This window comes from Scylla paramamosain, unplaced genomic scaffold (genome assembly GCF_035594125.1).
Source record: "Scylla paramamosain isolate STU-SP2022 unplaced genomic scaffold, ASM3559412v1 Contig4, whole genome shotgun sequence".
NCBI classification, from domain to species: domain Eukaryota; kingdom Metazoa; phylum Arthropoda; class Malacostraca; order Decapoda; family Portunidae; genus Scylla; species Scylla paramamosain.
Window position 1 is genome coordinate 2,110,001 of NW_026973669.1, and position 22,500 is coordinate 2,132,500.

The 22,500-nt window shown below is 41.0% G+C and overlaps 1 protein-coding gene across 4 annotated transcripts in view; it reads right to left on the reverse strand.

Moving 5' to 3' along the window:
• LOC135096482 (1-phosphatidylinositol 4,5-bisphosphate phosphodiesterase-like) overlaps nucleotides 1–22,500 on the reverse strand; it is a 63,237-nt gene that overhangs the window by 17,194 nt on the left and 23,543 nt on the right. For 3 of the 4 annotated variants that reach the window (XM_063997984.1, XM_063997987.1, XM_063997986.1), the window contains 10 exons: nucleotides 17,869–17,948; nucleotides 17,013–17,148; nucleotides 15,830–15,930; nucleotides 14,437–14,597; nucleotides 12,871–13,081; nucleotides 11,756–12,014; nucleotides 10,834–11,025; nucleotides 4,079–4,220; nucleotides 1,584–1,741; nucleotides 800–1,006 (listed from right to left, as the gene is read on the reverse strand). In XM_063997984.1, coding sequence (XP_063854054.1) covers nucleotides 800–1,006; nucleotides 1,584–1,741; nucleotides 4,079–4,220; nucleotides 10,834–11,025; nucleotides 11,756–12,014; nucleotides 12,871–13,081; nucleotides 14,437–14,597; nucleotides 15,830–15,930; nucleotides 17,013–17,148; nucleotides 17,869–17,948 — 1,647 coding nt within the window. Of the gene's footprint in view, nucleotides 1–799; nucleotides 1,007–1,583; nucleotides 1,742–4,078; nucleotides 4,221–10,833; nucleotides 11,026–11,755; nucleotides 12,015–12,870; nucleotides 13,082–14,436; nucleotides 14,598–15,829; nucleotides 15,931–17,012; nucleotides 17,149–17,868; nucleotides 17,949–18,352; nucleotides 18,433–22,500 lie in introns of all 4 variants that reach the window. The other variant, XM_063997985.1, reaches the window with a different exon arrangement.

The window sequence follows — 22,500 nt, forward strand, 5'->3', positions numbered from 1 at the left end:
TTGGAGTGTACCTGAGTGTTTTTTTAAGCGTTTTTTAAAGGGGTACATGTTTTTTGAGGTGTTTAGAAATGTTTTGAAGGTGTTTAAGGGGTGTTTTGGGGAGTTTTTTATGTTTCGATGTTTGTTTGATGTTGGTGGATGTGTGTGTGTGTGTGTGGTGTTTTCATGTGTTTTGGGGTGTTTGTGATGCTAGTGGGGTGTTTTGAAAGGTTTTTTGTATGTTTAATATGTGTTTTTTTTTGTGAATGTGTTTTTGGTCTGTTTTACATGTGTTTTGGGTGTCTTGTGCTGTTTTTTTATGTGTTTTTTTTAGGGAGGGTATGTGTTTATGCATTATTTTGTGTTTGGGTGAGTTTGTAAGGAGTATTTCAGTGTTTGACAGTGTTTGAGGTTAGCCGTTTTATTGAAGTTATGAACATAATCTCGTGTGTGTGTCAGTGTGTGTGTGTTTTAATTAAGGTGTTTGACGTGTTTTATTAACATTTAAGGATATAATCTTGGGTGTTTGTCTGAGATGTTTATGGGTGTTTTGAAGTGTTTTATGGGTGTTTGCGGTGTTGTAAGGGGTGTTTGAAGTGTTGTAAGGGGTGTTTGAAGTGTTTTATGGGTGTTTGCGGTGTTGTAAGGGGTGTTTGAAGTGTTATAAGGGGTGTTTGAAGTGTTTTATGGGTGTTCATGGTGTTTTATTACCCTTTTTATTTAAGGACAAAATCTTGAGCAGCCATGAGTGTTTTTTTTGACATCACACACTAAAACACAGCCAACCCACCAAACGGGCAAACAAACAGACAAAACGTACCGTCACAGCAACCTGGGCAGCAATCACGCCATCCACTGGGGACTCTGCAAAGGGATCGAACGTCCTGTCTTGTCTCCTCATGAAATCTGGCTTGAGCAAGTACCCACACCCTCCGTTGTACTCAAACTTGCCCTGGTTCAACTGCATAGGTAGATCTGATGTCTGGAAGTTAAGTGACACCATCTGGCAGCCGGCATTCCAGAAGACCTGCACGTATGGGGTGTCTGGTTAGGTTAGGTTAGGTGGTGTGACCCAGAAGGCACTCAAAACTTATTCAAACGTACCATACGCACACATACACACTCACACACATACACACATGCATGCACACAAACAGAAAATATTCACACACATGCAAAAGGTATCCAAACACCCCCAAAACACACAAACACGTCCAAAAACTTATCCAGACACAAAAACACACCCAAAACACCTTATAAATACACCCAAACACACCGTAAACACTCCGAAACATACCAAAACACACCCCAACACACTCAAACACACCACAAACACCCCAAACATATCCAAATCCTCCCCCACAAACACTCCAAAACAAACACACCAAAAACACCCCAAAACACTCCAAAACACCCGAAAACACACCCAAACACACCATTTACCCTAGAACTGTGAAAAAACAAAGCTAATTCAAACTTGAGGACTATGAAGTGATGTAATCTATCCCTGACACTTGTACCTTCACCATTTTGAACGCACACACACACACACACACACACACACACACACACACACACACACACACACACACACACGAACACACCTGGGGCATGTAGTTAGAGGAGTCGACACGTGCACCCTTGGGATAAATTCTGGACATCTGCCGTTTGTTGTAATTGACGAATTCGATGGCTTGCGTTTTGAGGTAACCCAGCCCAACCGTTTCCGAGAAGGAGGACATGTTGTGATGAATGTTCTTCTCTGCAAGGAGGAGGAGGAGGAGGAGGAGGAGCAGGAGGAGGAGGAGGAGGAGGAGGAGGAGGAGGGATTGTTTTTGTTAGTTAGGTTATACGGATATTAGTGATTGCTGTGTGTGTGTGTGTGTGTGTGTGTGTGTGTGTGTGTGTGTGTGTGTGTGTGTGTGTGTGTGTGTGTGTGTTTTATTTTCCTTTGGGTGTGTTTTGGTGTTTTTGGGTGTATTTCTGGTGTTTCAAATGTTTGGATGTGTTTGGACTGTTTGTTGGTGTAATTGAGGTGTTTATTTGAGGTTTTGGTGTGTTGTGATGTGTGTGTGTGTGTGTGTGTGTGTGTGTGTGTGTGTGTGTGTGTGTGTGTGTGTGTGTGTGTGTGTGTGTGTGTGTGTTTGTTTGTATATATTCAAATCAACACCTGCACACTCTATTCACACAAACAAAACATGCAATCAAATACAAACAAATAAACAAACAAACAAACAAGCAGGCAAGCAAATGATACAACAAACTACCACCAAACAAGCAAACAAACAAACAAACAAGCAAACAAACAAACAAACAAACAAAACAAGCAAAGTTGAAAAAGAGAATGAATAAATGAAAAAAATATACAAAGAATTACGTACAGAAACTTACCTCAACTTGACGTAAATATATTGAAAGGCATATGTATGTATGTATGTATATAACCTTACATAAATTTTAATTACGTATATGTATAATCTATTTTTTATGTATACCAGTATGTATATATGTATGTATGTATGTATGTATAGGTATGTAATTGTATATATGACCTCAAATTATTATTATGTATACGTATAATTCATTTTGCATATAATAGCTTTCAAAAGTAAAATATTAATGTGTATGTGAGCAAGTATGTATGTATGTATGTATGTATGTATGTATAGCTAAATAGTTATATACATAACCTCAAATTCTCATCCTGTATAATTCATTATGTATAATATCTTTCATACCTAAAACATGGACAAATTTGTATGTATGTATGTATGTATGTATGTATATTTATGCAGTTCTATACATAACTCAAAATTTTTATCCTGTATCTGTATAATTCGCCGTGTGTGATGAGCATCCTTCATACGTAATGCAGGACAGTAATACGCAAGGCTGCATACGCGACAGCTATACGTAAAGAGCAATGCGCCTTCGGAATACGCGGTTAATTTGTATATTACTACTGTATACCTTAAGAAATACAGTACCTCGGAAAAAATACAACTTGACTTGAAATACAGTCCTACATATATATTGCAAAATACCTATAATACATTAGTTTCACCTAAAATGCACTAACTTCCCCTAAAACATACCTAAAATACACTAAAACATACCTAAAATACAGTAGCTTCCATAAATTATACTTAAAATACAATAATCTCCTAAAATACATCTAAATCACAGTATCTTCCCTAATATATGCCTAAAATACACTCGGTTCCTTTACAATACATTACCTAGCTTTAGAATACATCGAAAACACATTACATAGACCTAAATCACAGTATCTTCCACTCGTTTCCCCTTACAATACATGACCTAGCTTTAGAATACATCGAAAACACATTACATAGACCTAAATCACAGTATCTTCCCTGAAATATGCCTAAAATACACTTGTTTTCCCTACAATACGTAACCTTTCTGTAAAATACACCAAAAAACACATTACATAGCCCTAAGACACAGTATCTTCCCTGAAATACAATACTATGCCCTAAAATACACCAAGAAATATATTACCTTGCCCTAAAATATGTAAGCTCATCTTAACTAATACACCCTACTGATATATACCCTAAAAACACCCTAAACAACAGCCCACGCAATCCTCACATATTCACATTCTAGCAGAAACACCTAAAAACACCTTATTAATGCATCTACACCCTGAAACTTGTTCATGTCTACATTTACACCCTAGAAAAGACCATATCTCCAACTACACCCTAAAAACACCCTAAAAACTACCCTAACACACTTATACCTTAATACAAACACCTAAAATCACCCTATTGAAGAATTTACACCCAGAAAGTTGTCCCTCTCTACACCTACACCCTAAAAAAAGTCCCTATTTTCAGCTACACCCTCCCTACACCCCTATCAACACCTACACCCTAAAAAATACCATTATATGCATTCTCACTACACCCTACCTACACTCTATTTACACCTTAAGCCCTAGAAAAACACCCTTAGTTAGACCTACACCCTAGAAAACGTATATTGACACCTACACCTTCCCTACACTACCTACATCTACACCCTACACCCCTATACATTACCTACACCCTCCCTACATCCTACAGTTTACCTTCAGCCACTTCGAAGCCATTGAAGTGGACAGGCTGAGCATAGTTGATCATTGACGACAGCCAGGGGTGAATGTTTGTCAAAGAAGTGCCCGAGTACTTGGGGGGCTCTGGTGCAGCTCCCTCTTGTGGTACTTCTTCTGGCTGTGTTTAGGGATCATGTGGGGTGTTTTTGGGTGTGTTTTGACGGGTGTTGGGTGTTTTTTGCCGGAAAACGAGTAGTTTGGAAGGGAATAGGGGTGTTTTGGTGTGTTTTTGGTGTGGTTTGGGGGTATGCAAGTTGTTTGGGAGTGTTTTGGTGTGGTTTGGTGTGTTTTGGTGTGGTTTGGGGGTGTGCAAGAGTGTTTTGGGGTGTTTGGAAGTGTTTTGGTGTGGTTTGGGAGTGTTTTGGTGTGTTTTGATGTGGTTTGGGGGTGTACAAGGTGTTTTGGGAGTGATTTGGTGTGTTTTGGGTGTATTTTATCAGTATGTAAGAGTGTTCAGGTGTATATGAGAGTGTTTTGGTGTTTTGAGCGTGTTTGGGGTGTTTGGGTGTGTTTGGGAGAAGGGATGAGGTGATACGAAAAATAAAAAAGAAAAGGAGACATGGAATAAATTTGAGGAGGGAGAAAATAAGGGATACATTTTTTTTTTACAAACGATCAAAGAAAGAAACATAGAAAATGGAAATAAAACAAAGAAAACAAAGAAAATATGAAAAAAAAACAGGAAAAAGAAGTCACCATAATAAATACACATGCAAAAACAAACAAACATACGAACACAAGCATGCAAACAAACAAACATACAAACAGCACATGCAAACACACAAACATACAAACACCACATGCAAATAAATCGAAACATACAAACAAACCCAAAGAAATACAGAAACAAATGTAAACAAACATACACAGTGCATACAAACAAACACAATACACAACAAACAGGGAGATCAGGCTAAAATATTCAGGTCAGGTCAGATCAAGTTTGGTATGGTTAAGTTAGGTTGGGTTAGGTTAGGTTAGGTTAGGTTAGGTTAGGTTAGGTTGGGTTAGGTTAGGTTAGGTTGGGTTAGGTTGGGTTAGGTTAGGTTAGGTTAGGTTAGGTTAGGTTAGGTTGGTTAGGCTAGGTAAGGTTAGGTTAGGTTAGGTTGGGTTGGGTTAGGTTAGGTTAGGTTAGGTTAGATTAGGTTAGGTTAGGTTGGGTTAGGTTAGGTTAGGTTAGGCTAGGTTGGGTTTGGTTTGGTTTGGTTTGGTTAGGTTAGGTTAGGTTAGATTAGGTTAGGTTAGATTAAGTCAAGTTAGAAGCAGGAAAATGGAGGAAAAATAAACACAAAAAACAAACAGACACACACAAGAAGCAAGCAAGCAAGCAAGCAAGCACACACAGCAGGCAAGGTGAAGCAAACACAAACACACAATTACTAACAAAACACAACCCCAGAAAAAAAGAAGAAAAAAAAACAAACAAAAAACACCATAAACAAACACACTTATGCATCTCAGCTTACACGATCACGTTTTTTTGTTTTTTCTCGGTGTTTTATAAGAATTTCTGAGCTACGGATACCTTAAGCTTTTTTTTAATGATGGTTCGTTCAAAGTTTAAAAGAACAAGTAGGAAGACTATAACCCTTTACACCCCAAATTGTAAGTCACTGTCAAGGGTAAATATTTGAATAAACTCAACAAATAACTCAGTAATTTCAGGAGGGCGCCCAAGAAACTTATCAGCGAAAACAAATTAACAGGAAAACAAAACATAGAGAGGGTAATGATTCCGAGAGATAAACAATACCCAGGGAAGCGTGTGTGTGGGGGAGACCAAGCTGGGGGAGAGCTGGACCTGTGCGTGGGTGTGTGTGTGTGTGTGTTACAAGAGGAAACCATTGCATATTAACACAGGAAGAAATGAACAATGAAAACCATCTGAGCATAAGAACTAACTTATAAAACACTGTGAGAGAAATACAAATAAAAAAAAACACACGCACGCACACACACACACACATGTATACACACACACGCGTACACCCCAAGCAAACTACAACAGAGAGAGAGAGAGAGAGAGAGAGAGAGAGAGAGAGAGAGAGAGAGAGAGAGAGAGAGAGAGAGAGAGAGAGAGAGAGAGAGAGAGAGAGAGAGAAAGGGGCACTGAAAAATTAAAAAGCACTAGAAACACACACACACACACACACACACACACACACACACACACACACACACACACACACACACATACAAAGAACCCCAAACAAACTATGAGACAGAAGGAGAAAGATGGGAAAAGATAAGCATATATCCAAAACAAACAAACAAACAAACAAACAAACAAGCACACACATACACAAACAAGACCCTAAACCAAACCTTAAGCAGACTAAAAATGCAAGACAAGATAAGCAGGCATTCAAAAACAGCCCAAAAACATGCAAAAAAAAGAAGCCCAAAAAAACAAGCCAAAAATCCCATAAAAACAGCCCAAAACTAGCCCCAAAGAACCAGCCCAAACAAGGCAGATGAAACACACGCAACACACACAACACCAGCAACAGCCAGAAGAGCCACTAGACATTCAACTTACCTTGTGCAACATCAAACCCTTGGAATTTGACTGGCTGACAATAATTCACATAGGAAGACAGAACAGGGTGGACATGAGTGGTAGCCCCTGTGTACTGGTAGTAGAGGAAGGCCCGCTCCTCAGCTGTTAAGGGTTTGTCATCCTCTAGGGAAGGCTGGGACACTGGGGTGGTGGTGGTGGTGGTCGTGGTGGTGGTAGTGGTGGTGGTGGTGATTGAGGTGGTGGTTGAAGGTGGTATTGTTGGTCTGGTTAGGTGTAGGGAGGTCAGGAGAGGTCAGGAGAGGGAGAGGAGAGGAGAGGAGAGGAGAGGAGAGGAGAGGAGAGGAAAGAAGAGAAGAGAAGAGAAGAGGGAGGAGAGGGAGGAGAGGAGAGGAGAGGAGAGGAGAGGAGAGGGAGAGGAGAGGAAAGGAAAGGAGAGTAGAGGAGAGGAGAGGAGTGGGTAGGAGAGAGAGAGAGAGAGAGAGAGAGAGAGAGAGAGAGAGAGAGAGAGAGAGAGAGAGAGAGAGAGAGAGAGAGAGAGAGGAGAGAGAGAGAGAGATGAGAGATGAGAGAGAGAGAGAGAGAGAGAGAGAGAGAGAGAGGTTAGGGTACAGTCAATACAAACAAACCTTTCTGCATATTGCCTAAGGGAGGGAGAGAGGGAGGGAGGGAGGGAGGGAGAATAAGAGGGACAAAATTTAAACTACACACACTAATATCTTCCTGCTGTGTTATGGCTGGGAAAGAAGCTAAATATATTCAGATTTTCATTAATGTACACTTCTTGCTGCCAACATAAGCTTTAATGACACAAAAACACAAGGGTTGGTGCAGGAAGCCACCAGGCCTACACGTGGCAGCCCCTGTGTGGAGTGTGTGTTTCTGAGGTCACGCAGATGACTGGTCAGGCTCTCAAGAGTGTTTCTGCTGTTGGTAATGTAGCAATGTTGTTAATCTGTCACTTGAACTATAAAAACACCCTTCAAAACCCATGTCACTTCAACTACAGCCTTTGGAAAGTATTGGAGGTTCTCAAGAGTGTTTCTGCTGTTGATGATGTAGCAATGTTGTTAATCTGTCACTTGAACTATAAAAACACCCTTAAAAACCCGTGTGTCACTTCAACTACAGCCTTTGGAAAGTAGTGGAGGTTCTCAAGAGTGTTTCTCCTGTTGATGATGTAGAAATGTTGTTAATCTGTCACTACAACTGTAAAAACACCCTTCAAAACCCATGTCACTTCAACTACAGCCTTTGGAAAGTAGTGGAGGTTCTCAAGAGTGTTTCTGCTGTTGATGATGTAGAAATGTTGTTAATCTGTCACTACAACCGTAAAAACACACTTAAAAACCCGTGTGTCACTTCAACTACAGCCTTTGGAAAGTAGTGGAGGTTCTCAAGAGTGTTTCTCCTGTTGATGATGTAGAAATGTTGTTAATCTGTCACTTGAACTATAAAAACACCCTTAAAAACCCATGTCACTTCAACTACAGCCTTTGGAAAGTAGTGGAGGTTCTCAAGAGTGTTTCTGCTGTTGATGATGTAGCAATGTTGTTAATCTGTCACTAGAACTGTAAAAACACCCTTAAAAACCCGTGTGTCACTTCAACTACAGCCTTTGGAAAGTAGTGGAGGTTCTCAAGAATGTTTCTGCTGTTGATGATGTAGAAATGTTGTTAATCTGTCACTTGAACTATAAAAACACCCTTCAAAACTTGTGTCATTTCAACTACAGCCTTTTGGAAAATAGTGGAGGTTCTCAAGAGTGTTTTCTGCTGTTAATAATGCAGAAATGTTGTTAATCTGTCCACTAAAACTGTTAAAACACCCTTAAAAACCCATGTCACTTCAACTACAGCCTTTGAAAAGTAGTGGAGGTTCTCAAGAGTGTTTTCTCCTGTTAATGATGCAGATAAGTTGTTAATCTGTCACTACAACCGTAAAAACACCCTTAAAAACCTGTGTCACTTCAACTACAGCCTTGGGAAAGTAGTGGAGGTTCTCAAGAGTGTTTCTCCAGTTAATAATGTAGAAAAGTTGTTAATCTATCACTAGAACCATAAAAACACCCTTAAAAACCTGTGTGTCACTTCAATTACAGCTATGGGAAAGTAGTGGAGGTTCTCAAGAGTGTGTCTCCAGTTAATAATGTAGAAAAGTTGTTAATCTATCACCACAACTATAAAAACACCCTTAAAAACCCGTGTGTCACTTCAACTACAGCCTTTGGAAAGTAGTGGAGGTTCTCAAGAGTGTTTCTCCTGATGATGATGTAGAAATGTTAATCTGTCACTTGAACTATAAAAACACCCTTCAAAACTTGTGTCACTCCAACTACAGCCTTTGGAAAGTAGTGGAGGTTCTCAAGAGTGTTTCTCCTGTTAATGATGCAGAAATGTTGTTAATCTGTCACTACAACCGTAAAAACACCCTTAAAAACCCGTGTGTCACTTCAACTACAGCCTTTGGAAAGTAGTGGAGGTTCTCAAGAGTGTCTCCAGTTAATAATGTAGAAAAGTTGTTAATCTATCACTAGAACCATAAAAACACCCTTAAAAACCTGTGTGTCACTTCATCTTGGGAAAGTAGTGGAGGTTCTCAAGAGTGTGTCTCCAGTTAATAATGTAGAAAAGTTGTTAATCTATCACTACAACTATAAAAACACCCTTAAAACACATTTACTTTCAACTGGAGCCTTTGAAAAAAAGTGGAGATGCAGCCAGAGGTGTCACAGAATACAAGATGCCCCCTTGCAAACCTACCAGCCTTTGCTACTTGAAGAAAATACAGTAGAAAGATCTTAGTATATTTAGCATAAGGGAAGGGGTGGAGGGACTGGGGAGGGCTAAAAAATACACCTAGAAATACATCAATAACACATTCATACTTAACACTGAGTAAATTCTCCGCCACACTGGTTCCGAGAGGGCAGAAACACGCACACACACACACACAGGCACACACAAACACACACACACACATTGAGATATTAGAAAAAAAACATACACAAACGCACATACAGATTTTAATGACACGTATGGACATAAAAACATACATACACATGTACACTCATGTATGTTGTGGGGTGAAACAAACGTACAAACACACAAACGCACACATTTAGATAGAGGTTAAAGGAAATTTGAGAAAGTGTTTGTGTATTTGGTTCTCTCTCTCTCTCTCTCTCTCTCTCTCTCTCTCTCTCTCTCTCTCTCTCTCTCTCTCTCTCTCTCTCATTTATTCTTTTCAATATTTTTTCTTAATGTTTTTTTATCAATTTCTTTCATTTTTGTTTGTGTATTTGGTTCTCTCTCTCTCTCTCTCTCTCTCTCTCTCTCTCTCTCTCTCTCTGTCTCATTTATTCTTTTCAATATTTTTTCTTAATGTTTTTTTATCAATTTCTTTCATTTTTTCATTTATTTTCAATCTATGTCTTGTTTTCTGTTTTTTCCTTTATTTCTTCTTTATTTTTCTTCTTTGTTTTTCTTTATTTGACGTTATTTTTGTTTTTTTCATTCTTTAAAATCACGTTTTTGTGTGTGTGTTTGTATTTATGCGTCTGTTTTCTTTGACTTACCCTCAGATTTTTTTATTATATTGTTTTTTTTATTTGTATTCCATCTTAAACCCTTGGGGACACACACACACACACACACACACACACACACACACACACACACACACACACACACACACACACACACACACACACAGGAAGGCAGGGCAGACAGACAGACAGACAGACAGACAGACAGACAGACAGACAGACAAACAAACACAGGAGGACAGAGTTGCTAGTGTTTTCTTAAATATTCTGTTTGTTTTTATCATCATATCTATGTAACAACACACACACACACACACACACACACACACACACACACACACACACACACACACACACACACACACACACACAAATTAGAATTACTATTATTATTATCATTATCATTACTATTCATCTTTTTTCTCATTTTTTTATTACATATATCTTACACACACACACACACACACACACACACACACACACACACACACACACACAGAAGAATAAGATTACAAGCATTTCTTTTTCTCATTTCTTTCTTAAATTGCTTGTTTCTTTATTACATTATAACAGACACACACACAGACACTTACAAAACTACCATACATACCAAAACGAAACCTAACTTAATACCCCCTAATACCCCTAATACCCGCCCCCTAATACCTTGGGCTCCTTGGGCTGTGCGGTGGGCTGGGAAGCATCCTCCTTGGCATCCTCATCATCCACCAGGTCCAGCTGACCCTTGAGAAACAGCTCCAGCTCTTGTTTCTCCACCTCAGCCTTCAGTCGTTTGTTCTTAATCAGGATTTTGTATTTCAGCTGGTTGGGTGAAGGCAGGGGCTGTCCAGGAACTAACTGTAAGATTAGGAGGCATTCAAGGTGCTGTTTCAGGGGGTAATTTAATCAAGGCTCTGAAATTCCTACAAGTAACTGAGGTCTGACACTTAAAAAAAACCTTCACAGAATATTAAACAAAAATAAAAGGAAAAGAATAGTATTTGACGCCTTAAGGCCACAAAAAATGTACCTATGTAACCGATTTGAGCTTTGTAACTCACAAAAAACATCTTTATTAACCAATAAATACCAGTTATACACAAAAAACACCCAAAAACCTAACCTAACTTAACCCAAAACCTAACCTACTAAAATAGCATAATCTAAACTAATGTAATGTAATCTAATTTAACCTAACTTACCTAACTCAGCTTTGAAACTCACAAAAAACACCTTTACAAACTAGTAAACATCAATTACTCAGAAAACACCCCAAAACCTAACCTAACCTAACAAAACCTAACCCAACCTAACAAAACCTAACCTAACCTAACAAAACAAAACAAAACCTAACCTAACCTAACGTAACCTAACCTAACAAAATCTAACCTAACCTAACATAACCTAACCTAACAAAACCTAACCTAACCTAACGTAACCTAACAAAGCCTAACCTAAACACCCAAAACCTAACCTAACCTAATGTAACCTAACCTAACCTAACTTAACGTAACATAACGTAACGTAACATAACGTAACCTAATGTAACCTAACCTAATCTAACCTAACGTAACGTAACCCCACATACCGGGCTATCAGGCAAGGCTTCCTTGGACAGCAGGTCACCAAAGTACTCATCACAGTACTTTGCCAACTTGTACTGCTGCTTCTTACAACAGTGGTTCTCGAAGGACAGAATGATGGGGTAGTCGGAGGTGACAAAGGCACAGTCCCTGATGGCGATGATGGCCTCCTTGAACAAGATATCCGTGCACATCGCCTTGCCGTGGGTGATGATCGGTTCTTCGTCCTCACCCTTGCCATCCCAGCAGTCCAACTCAACACACCTGTCATGGGTTGGGGGAGAGGGAGAGCGGGGATGATGAGTGTGTGTGTATGTTGTGTGTGGTGTGGGGATGAAGAGACAGAGGGAGGGAAAGAGTGAGGGAGAGGAGGGACAGAGGCAGGAAGGGAGAGGGATGGAAACAGGGAGAGAATGAGATTGAGAGAAGAATGAAGGGAGAGGGGAGGAATTGAGAGAGGAAGGGAGGGAGAGATGTAAGAAGGGACACAGAGAAGGGAGAGAGGGAGAGTGACAGAGGGAACATAGAGAAAGGGAGGAATAGAAAGAGGGAGTGAGCCAGAATTTATTAAAACACACAATGCCGCAAAAAACACCCTACACCAACCAAGAACATCCCCCCCAAAAATAAAATACCCTAATGAAAAACACCCCAAAAATTACCCAACCAAAAAACATCCCTAAACATCCCAAAAATAACCTAACCAAACCAAAGTCACCCCAAAAAATACCCTGAACTGTCCAAAACATCCCGAAAAATACCCTGAACCAACCAAAACCATTCCAAAAAATACCCTAAACCAACCAAAAACACCCAAAAAATACCCTAAAACAAACAAAAATCACCCCAAAAAATACCCTAATCCAATGAAAAAAATAAAATACCCTAGACCAACCAAACACCCCAAAAAATACCCTAAACCAACAAAAAGCACCCCAAAAACTACCCTAAATGACCCTAACCCAACCAAAACACCTTAAAAATTACCCTAAATTAACCTAATCCAATCAAAAACACCTAAACATTACCCTAACCGACCCCAAAACACCCTAAAATTACCCTAACACACTCCAAAACACCCCAAAACACCCCAAACACACCCAAACCAGCCCCTACCAACCTGCAGCCAGCCAGTAAAGTCTGCCTGTACATCTCTGCTGTTGACTTCCCGCCAAACTGTCTGCCGGAGAGGTACGTGTTGTGGGAAGAGTTGATGTAGTAGTGGGAGAGGGGTTGGTCCATGTCCTGGTAGATATCCAGTCGGTCCAGAAACACAGGCGCGTTCTCGTCCGACATGAGGTAAGCGAGAAACCCGTCTTTGCTAAACCGCTCTGAGGGGAGAAGGTAGAATTGAGATAAAGGTAAAAGTAAAAGGAAAGAAGGGGGAAAAGAAAACAGGTAGGAAAAGCCAGGAAATGGTAGAAAACGATGCAAAAGGAAGGGGGGAAAGGGGAAACTGTAAAAAACAAATATATGCGAGAGAAAATGAAGGTAATAAAAAAAATATAAAAGAGAAAATAAAGGTAAAAAGACAATTAGTTCATTAAATCAAGAGGGAAGATATGGTAGGTGCACAGGGAGAGACACAATATATAGTCAAGAAGATTAGGAGGCAAGTTATTGACTGGTTGAGTTAAGGTGCCATTTGGGGTGTGTCTGTGGTGTGTTAGAGCATGTTTGGGATGTGTTTGGGGTGTGTTAGGGTGTGTTTAGTATGTGTTTGGGGTAGCTTAGGGTATGTTTGGGTGTTTGGGGTGTGTTAAGGTGTTTAGGGTGTGTTTGAGTGTGTTTGGGGTGTGTTTGTGTGTGTTTGAGTGCGTTTGGGGTGTGTTACGGAGTGTTTGCGGTGTTTTAGGATGTGTTTGGGTGTGTTTAGGGTGTTAGGCTGTGTTTGGGGTGTGTTACGGTGTTTGGAGTGTGTTTGAGTGTGCTTAGGGTGTGTTTGAGTGTGTTTGGGGTGTGTTAGGGTGTTTGGGGTGTTTTAGGGTGTGTCTGGGGTGTTTTAGTGTTTAGGTGTAACATCGAACACCAAAACAACACTATTTCATACCCCAAACCGCACCAAAAACCCAACCAAACCCAACCAAACCCCATTTATATCCCAAAACACACAAAAAAACACAACCAGCCTGATTTTACGTCCCAAAACACCAAAAACATTACCAAACCTCATTTTACGTCTCAAAACACACCAAAAACACAAGCTAACCTCATTTTACGTCCCAAAACACACCAAAAACATTACCAAACCCATTTTACATCCCAAAACACACCAAAAACATTACCAAACCTCATTTTACGTCTCAAAACACACCAAAAACACAAGCTAACCTCATTTTACGTCCCAGAACACACCAAAAACATTACCAAACCCATTTTACGTCTCAAAACACACCAAAAACATTACCAAACCTCATTTTACGTCTCAAAACACACCAAAAACACAAGCTAACCTCATTTTACGTCCCAGAACACACCAAAAACATTACCAAACCCATTTTACGTCCCAAAACACACCAAAAACATTACCAAACCTCATTTTACGTCCCAAAACACACCAAAAACATTACCAAACCCCATTTTACGTCCCAAAACACACCAAAAACACACCCAAACCTAACTAACATAGCCTCAATGCCCCCAAGCCACCACCACCACCACCACCACCACCACCACCAATACTCACTGTTGTCTACGTTCTCCTTGTTGGGCTCATGAGCTGTAATAATCTCGGTACATCTCTTCTCGTCATACAAAGGATACAAAATCTCGTTCAGGCTCGGATCACGCTGTTTCTCGTTCATGAAGTTGATAAGCTGAGCCATGCTGATGAAGTCTGTCTTGGTGCTGTGGGAGGTGAGGTGAGGTGAGGTTAGGTTAGGTTAGGTTGGGTTAGGTTAGGTTGGGTTAGGTTAGGGTGTGTTAGGTTAGGTTAGGTTAGGTTAGGTTAGGTTGGGGTGTGTTAGGTTAGGTTAGGTTAGGTTACGTTAGGTTGGCGTGTGTTAGGTTAGGTCAGGTTAAGTTATGTTAGGTTAGGTTAGGTTAGGTTAGGTCAGGTCAGGTCAGGTTAGGTTAGGTTGGGGTGTGTTGGGATGAACTAGGATAAGATGAGGGTATGGTAAGTTTGGTTTGGTTGGGTTAGATTACATTTGGTTATAAGTTATATTAGGTTAGGTTACATTAGGATAGGATGTTATATTAGGTTAGGTTAGCATAAGTTAGGTTATGTTAGCATAAGTCTGTATAGTTAAGTTAGGTCAGGTCAGGTTAGGTTATGTCAGAATAACTTATGCCTGAATACAATTAGGTTACATTAAGGTAAGTTAGGCTCCATTACTCCAAGATACAGTAGGACAAAGCAGGGCAAACACAACACACACATCAAGTAAGGATGAGTCAAGATTACATTACGTTAAGTCACAATATGTTATTCAAAACACAGCAGAACAGAATAACACGCACAGCACCCACACACACAATTAGGACAAGATATATCACACCAGGATACAATAAGATAAATCAGTATATAATGCCTCTCCCCCCCACACCCACACACACACACACACACACACACACACACACAGAGGATAGCGACAAAGATAGCACCAGAATTGAAAGACTTAAGCTACAGAGACTTGAAGAGATGGGATTACTAACACTACACGAGAGAAGAGAAAGAGGAGACTGGCAACACTGTACAAATTAGTGAACAATACAGAATGGACAGAAACGACTTGTTGCCGCAGATGGAGGAGGGAGAGAGACGGACGAGGGGGCAAGGGAAGAAAATAAAGAATGAATGAATGTTCCGGCGACAACAAGAAACACAGCTCCCCGCATTGAACCACTGAAACCTGGAGTGACCTGACGGAGGAGGCGGAGGAGGCAAACACTGTACGCAGGCCGAAAGACAAACTGGATGAATGTGGTTAAGGAGACACGACAAATTGACCTCTGCCTTGTCCTCTGCACAATACAACTAGGTAAACACACACACACACACACACACACACACACACACACACACACACACACACACACACACACACACACACACACACACACACGCACACACTTACATGCTGCTGTAGAGTTCATCAATGTCCGTCCTTGGGCAGATGGTGTGGTACAGCTTGTAAAACTTATCAAAGGTAAAAGAGTCTTTCTCTATGCTGTCCCCCTGAGAGAGAGAGAGAGAGAGAGAGAGAGAGAGAGAGAGAGAGAGAGAGAGAGAGAGACTCATTATTTTTACTGACTACACAACCCATAACCATCACCCATTAAAATACCCATTATTTTCATCATTTTACTCAGTCACCCATTAAAATATGCACCCATTAAGACCATTCCATTAACTATTGAACCAACACACCCATCACCCATTAAAAAACCCTATTAACTATTTCACCAACATTATCCATTAAAAACCATTTGCCTTATTAAGAAACCCATTATTTTATTAACAACCCATTAATTTTACCACCTACCTAACCTAACAGGCCACCACCCATTACCCCATTCAACTGACTAATCTATTTCCCCATTACCCATTAGAAAACCATTAAAACCTGAATTATTATATAAAAAAAACATACCCTTATCCCATTACTGCATCAAAAACTCATTATTTTTACCAATTAACCTAACTTAACCATTACAAACCCCATTACTGTATCAAAAACTCATTATTTTTAGCACCTAACCAAACCTAACCATTACAAACCCCATTACTGCATCAAAAACTCATTATTTTTAGTGCCTAACCTAATCTAACCATTACAAACCCCTTTACTGCATCAAAAACTCATTATTTTTATCAATTAACCTAACTTAACCATTACAAACCCCATTACTGTATCAGAAACTCATTATTTTTACCAATTAACCTAACCTAACCATTACAAACCCCATTAATGCATCAAAAACTCATTATTTTTACCAATCAACCTAACTTAACCATTACAAACCCCATTACTGCATCAAAAACTAATTATTTTTAGCACCTAACCTAACTTAACCATTACAAACCCCATTACTGCATCAAAAACTCATTATTTTTAGCACCTAACCAAACCTAACCATTACAAACCCCATTAATGCATCAAAAACTCATTATTTTACCAACTAACCATTAAAAATCCCATTATCTTATCAAAAACCCATTATTTTCACCACATAACTTAACCAAACCATTACAAACTCCACTTATTCCATCCAAAAAAAACCATGAACTTTACACCCCGTCACCCATCACCCCTTTACCTTTCCAGACGGCAGACCCATTTCTTCCAGACACGAGTACACCATTTTTTCCGTCTTCCCCGACGCGAAGGTTCTTACGAGATGCTTTACGGGAATCTTGCCTACTGCATCCACCTGCATTCCTAACCTCATCCAGCTGTGGGGGGAGGGGGTGTGGGGTGTAGGGGTGATGGGGGTGGAGGAACGGGCAGGTTGTGGGTGGTGAGGGGTAAGTTAGGTTTTGTTAGCTTAGTTTATGTAAAAATGTGTTTGGTTTTAGAGAGAGAGAGAGAGAGAGAGAGAGAGAGAGAGAGAGAGAGAGAGAGAGAGAGAGAGAGAGAGAGAGAGAGAGAGAGAGATACACACACACACACAGACACTTAAGTAACTCAAAGTAAAGCTATTTCACTTTCACACGTTCTCTATCTACTTACAATATTTACTTTCACTACTATTCAACCCAGAGAGAGAGAGAGAGAGAGAGAGAGAGAGAGAGAGAGAGAGAGAGAGAGAGAGAGAGAGAGAGAGAGAGAGAGAGAGAGAGAGAGAGAGAGAGAGAGAGAGAGAGAGAGAGAGAGAGAGAGAATGTTAAACTAGGAAATAATTATCTCTCCATTCTTGACTTTTAAAGAGAGGAGGAGGAAGAGGAAGAGGAGGAGGAGGAGGAGGAGGAGGAGGAGGAGGAGGAGGAGGAGGAGGAGGAGGAGGAGGAGGAGGAGGAGGAGGAGGAGGATAAAAAAGAGAGAAGACAATGGAAATGAGAGAGAGAGAGAGAGAGAGAGAGAGAGAGAGAGAGAGAGAGAGAGAGAGAGAGAGAGAGAGAGAGAGAGAGAGAGAGAGAGAGAGAGAGAGAGAGAGAGCAAGCTACCTCACTTACTGCTTCATTAAGTTAGTCTTGGGACACACATTATTTAATTTATTGTTGTTTGTTATCTTTCTGAGACCCAGCTGCCATTTCTGAGCCGTGTGAGAGAGAGCGAGAGGGAGAGAGAGAGAGAGAGAGGGAAAAGATAGTGAGTTCGACGCACGCACATACGGACAGACACGGGATAAATGATGCAAGAGGACTGTGTGAAATATTGAATAAATGAAGATATATAAAGAAACAGATGATAATAAGAGTAATAATAATAATAATAATAATAAAACAGATAGACAGACAGACAGTATATATGAAAAAAATATAAGTAAATAAGTAAATAACACAAGGTAAATATGTAAACAAAGAAATAGAAATCAAATCAACAATAAAAATAACAATAATAACAATAATAATAATAGCAATGATAATGAAACCTAACCTAATCACACACACACACACACACACACACACACACACACACACACACACACACACTTACTGTTTTTTGAGGCACATTGACGGACATATATTATTCGCTCTGCTGTTATGAAATATCTTTCGGAGACCTTCTAGCCAAGCCTGGGGGGGAGGGGGTAAGGTAAGGTTAGGTTAGGTTGTGAGAGAGAGAGAGAGAGAGAGAGAGAGAGAGAGAGAGAGAGAGAGAGAGAGAGAGAGAGAGAGAGAGAGAGAGAGAGAGAGAGAGAGAGAGAGAGGAGAAAGTTATACAAGACAGAAGAGGAGGAGGAAGAAGAAGAAGAAGAAGAAGAAGAAGAAGAAGAAGAAGAAGAAGAAGAAGAAGAAGAAGAAGAAGAAGAAGAAGAAGAAGAAGAAGAAACAGAGGAAGAAGAAGAAGCAGAAAAACAAGAAGAAGAAGAAGAAGAAGAAGAAGAAGAAGAAGAAGATGATGAAGAAGAAGAAGAAGAAGAAGAAGAAGCAGATATACATACAAAATACAATGAATATGCAAGCATATATACCAAACCTACATATACATACATACATACATACATATGCACATACATACATACATACATTACATGAATACTTAAATATAGATATCACTGCAACTCATTAAATTCTACAGGAGGAGGAGGAGGAGGAGGAGGAGGAGGAGGAGGAGGAGGAGGAGGAGGAAGAGATCTACCTAAATTCTAGCTGATATTAATGCTAGGAGGAGGAGGAGGAGGAGGAGGAGGAGGAGGAGGAGGAGGAGGAGGAGGAGGAGGAAGAGATATACCTAAATTCTAGCTGATATTAATGCTAGGAGGAGGAGGAGGAGGAGGAGGAGGAAAGAGTTCTACCTAATTTCTAGCTGATATTAATGCTAGGAGGAAGAGGAAGAGGAAGACTCACTATCAAATTAAAAGGTTAAGTTATATTCTGTTAACAAAATCTTATTCCTCTCATTCTATCCCCATTAACCTCATTAAAAACACCATTTCTCACTTATTACCAGCTTTCCAGCCCTAGTCTCGTTTCTCGGCCATTCTTTCCTGTGTGACGCGCTTGAAACAGGAGGAGGGGAGGGGGAGGAGGGGGAGGGACACTGGTGATCAGAAGTCCTCCCTCAAGTAGCTCATAGTGTCATTCCTCGTCCCAAAAGACTTGCTACTCTTCATATTCCACCTCCCTCATCCCAGTGTGTCTGAAGGTGCGGCTCTTGGGATTCAAAATGTCACTGTTTCTTGTGTGTCTCTTGCCACACTCACCACACTTGTAGGTTTCAGTGCCGGTGTGTGTCAGGGTGTGTGTGGTGAGGTGAGACTTTCTTGTGTCTCTTGCCACACTCACCACACTTGTAGGTTTCAACAGCGCCGTGTGTCAGGGTGTGTGTGGTGTGTGTGGTGTGTGTCAGGGTGTGTGTGGTGTGTGTCAGGGTGTGTGTGGTGTGTGTCAGGGTGTGTGTGGTGTGTGTGGTGTGTGTCAGGGTGTGTGTGGTGTGTGTCAGGGTGTGTGTGGTGTGTGTGGTGTGTGTCAGGGTGTGTGTGGTGTGTGTCAGGGTGTGTGTGGTGTGTGTGGTGTGTGTCAGGGTGTGTGTGGTGTGTGTCAGGGTGTGTGTGGTGTGTGTGGTGTGTCAGGGTGTGTGTGGTGTGTGTGGTGTGTGTCAGGGTGTGTGTGGTGTGTGTCAGGGTGTGTGGTGTGTGTGGTGTGTCAGGGTGTGTGTGGTGTGTGTCAGGGTGTGTGTGGTGTGTGTGGTGTGTGTCAGGGTGTGTGTGGTGTGTGTCAGGGTGTGTGTGGTGTGTGTGGTGTGTGTCAGGGTGTGTGTGGTGTGTGTCAGGGTGTGTGTGGTGTGTGTGGTGTGTCAGGGTGTGTGTGGTGTGTGTCAGGGTGTGTGTCAGGGTGTGTGTGGTGTGTGTCAGGGTGTGTGGTGTGTGTGGTGTGTCAGGGTGTGTGTGGTGTGTGTCAGGGTGTGTGTCAGGGTGTGTGTCAGGGTGTGTGTGGTGTGTGTCAGGGTGTGTGTCAGGGTGTGTGTGGTGTGTGTCAGGGTGTGTGTGGTGTGTGTCAGGGTGTGTGTGGTGTGTGTCAGGGTGTGTGTGGTGTGTGTCAGGGTGTGTGTGGTGTGTGTGGTGTGTGTCAGGGTGTGTGTCAGGGTGTGTGTGGTGTGTGTCAGGGTGTGTGGTGTGTGTCAGGGTGTGTGGCGAGGTAACACTTTTGGGTAAATTTCTCCCCACAGTCCATACACTTGTAATTATTAATATCCCCGTATATCAGCATGCGGCACTCAAGGCCATGTCTGGTCACAAAAGTTGTCACACTTGGCACTCATCCTTGCCCCTCTCTTCTGTGGACACACCTGTTTGTCTCCAGCTGATTCACGCCACCACCACTCAGCCTACCCACACCTGAGGCTGACTGCTGCTGCTGCTGGCCACTCATGCTGCTGGCCTCACCTTTCTTGTTCTTGCTGGGGCTTCGTGTGGCTTGCAGGCAGTGGTGCCCCAGCCTCTAGTGCCCCGGAGGTGGTAGTGGCAGGCAGGTTGTCTGCTTAGATTCTGGTGAGCTGTCCAGTCTTCAGCAGGAATACCCTGGTGCGCTACAGTGTCGTGAAGGCCACAGGGCAGGCTCTTGAGGGTACCCAGGAAAGCCGATGTGTTGTTGCTGTTGTTAAGCTGCGAAGATGTCGTGATCCTTACGAGTCCTGGGGTAGTGCTGTGAGGGCATGACAGGCGCGGCAGCTGGCCAGTCACCCTCAGGAAGACACAAGTGAGGCGGAGGACAGCAGGATGCCGTCAGCGGTGGATGCCAGTTCATTTCAGTTGTAGGCGTGGGATAAGCCTTAATGCCGCCAGTAACAGTCTCCCTCCGCCATGTTGTGTGACGTCATCGTAAACAAAAGCGACTACGGTGCTAATATTATTATTATTATTTTTTATTTACTTATTTATTTATTTATTTTTTTGCCAAGATTCGCTGCTTTTAAGTGTGCAGAAAACTTAGTTGGAATTATTTAATATACCTGAGGAGCTGAAAAGATGATGTGTTTTTATATTAGACAAGCTGTGCTACTGAAGAGACCCCGGGGTAAATGTCATTCGTTTTAATGTCTATTTCGAATATTTTGCAATGATTTGCACTGTAAATGTAAAGATTTTTTTTCTTTTTTGTGAATTCACTTGAAGACGAAGTGAAACATAATGAATTTAATTAGAATTTACACGTTTTCACTTCAGCACGATCAGCCCAGCCATTCACTCGCGCCCCACAAATGTTAAATACATCAAGTAATAGTTTTTTTTTTTTTTCGTTGTTAGATTCGGAAGTAAATATTAGTTTTCAAAGATCCACTCCTCTTCCTCTAGCTCTACTGTTCCACCTCCACCTAGCCCATCCACTCCGCACGGGTGTTAACATTTCAACTGTATCTTGATGTTCTTTCCTCCCCATACCTCAGGCTGGATGTCACATTGCAAAGAGCGTACGAAGAAGACATTAGAGAGCTTTAAGACAAGATTAGACAGGTGTATGGATGGGGATGACAGGTGGAAATAGACAGGGATATTTCATACAGGGACTGCCACGTGTAGGCCTGCTGGCTTCTGCTGCTTCCCTTATTTCTTATGTTATGTTCTTATGAAGGGGAATATTCTTGCATTAGTCTACCCTGTAATGGAATATGATCAACACACACACACACACACACACACACACACACACACACACACACACACACACACACACACTGAACTGTCTAAATATACTTAAAAATATGTATGTATGTATGAATGTATATATCTACTTTACGTGTGTGTGTGTATGTGTGTGTGTGTCAATTTATAAAAGCATCAATGAAGTGTATGTATGTATGTACGCATGTATGTATGTATGTATTATCTAACAAACCACACAGATACCACTATGTATACGCGTAGGCCTATGTATACCTAGGAATGTATGCCTGTGTATATTGGTGAGGCCTTTCTTTATATAAATCTCGCTGTTTGAGACCAGTGCTGTTGAAAGACATACAAATTAATATATATAAAAAAATAATAAATAAATAAAAATCACGCTATTTCTATTACATAAAAATAGTGATATACACAAAAACGCATCTTAACTACTCGTAAAACGTCAAAAAATAAAAAATAAAAAACAGGTGAACATATACACAAAACAACTAGACTACCATTACGTAAAAAAAAAAAA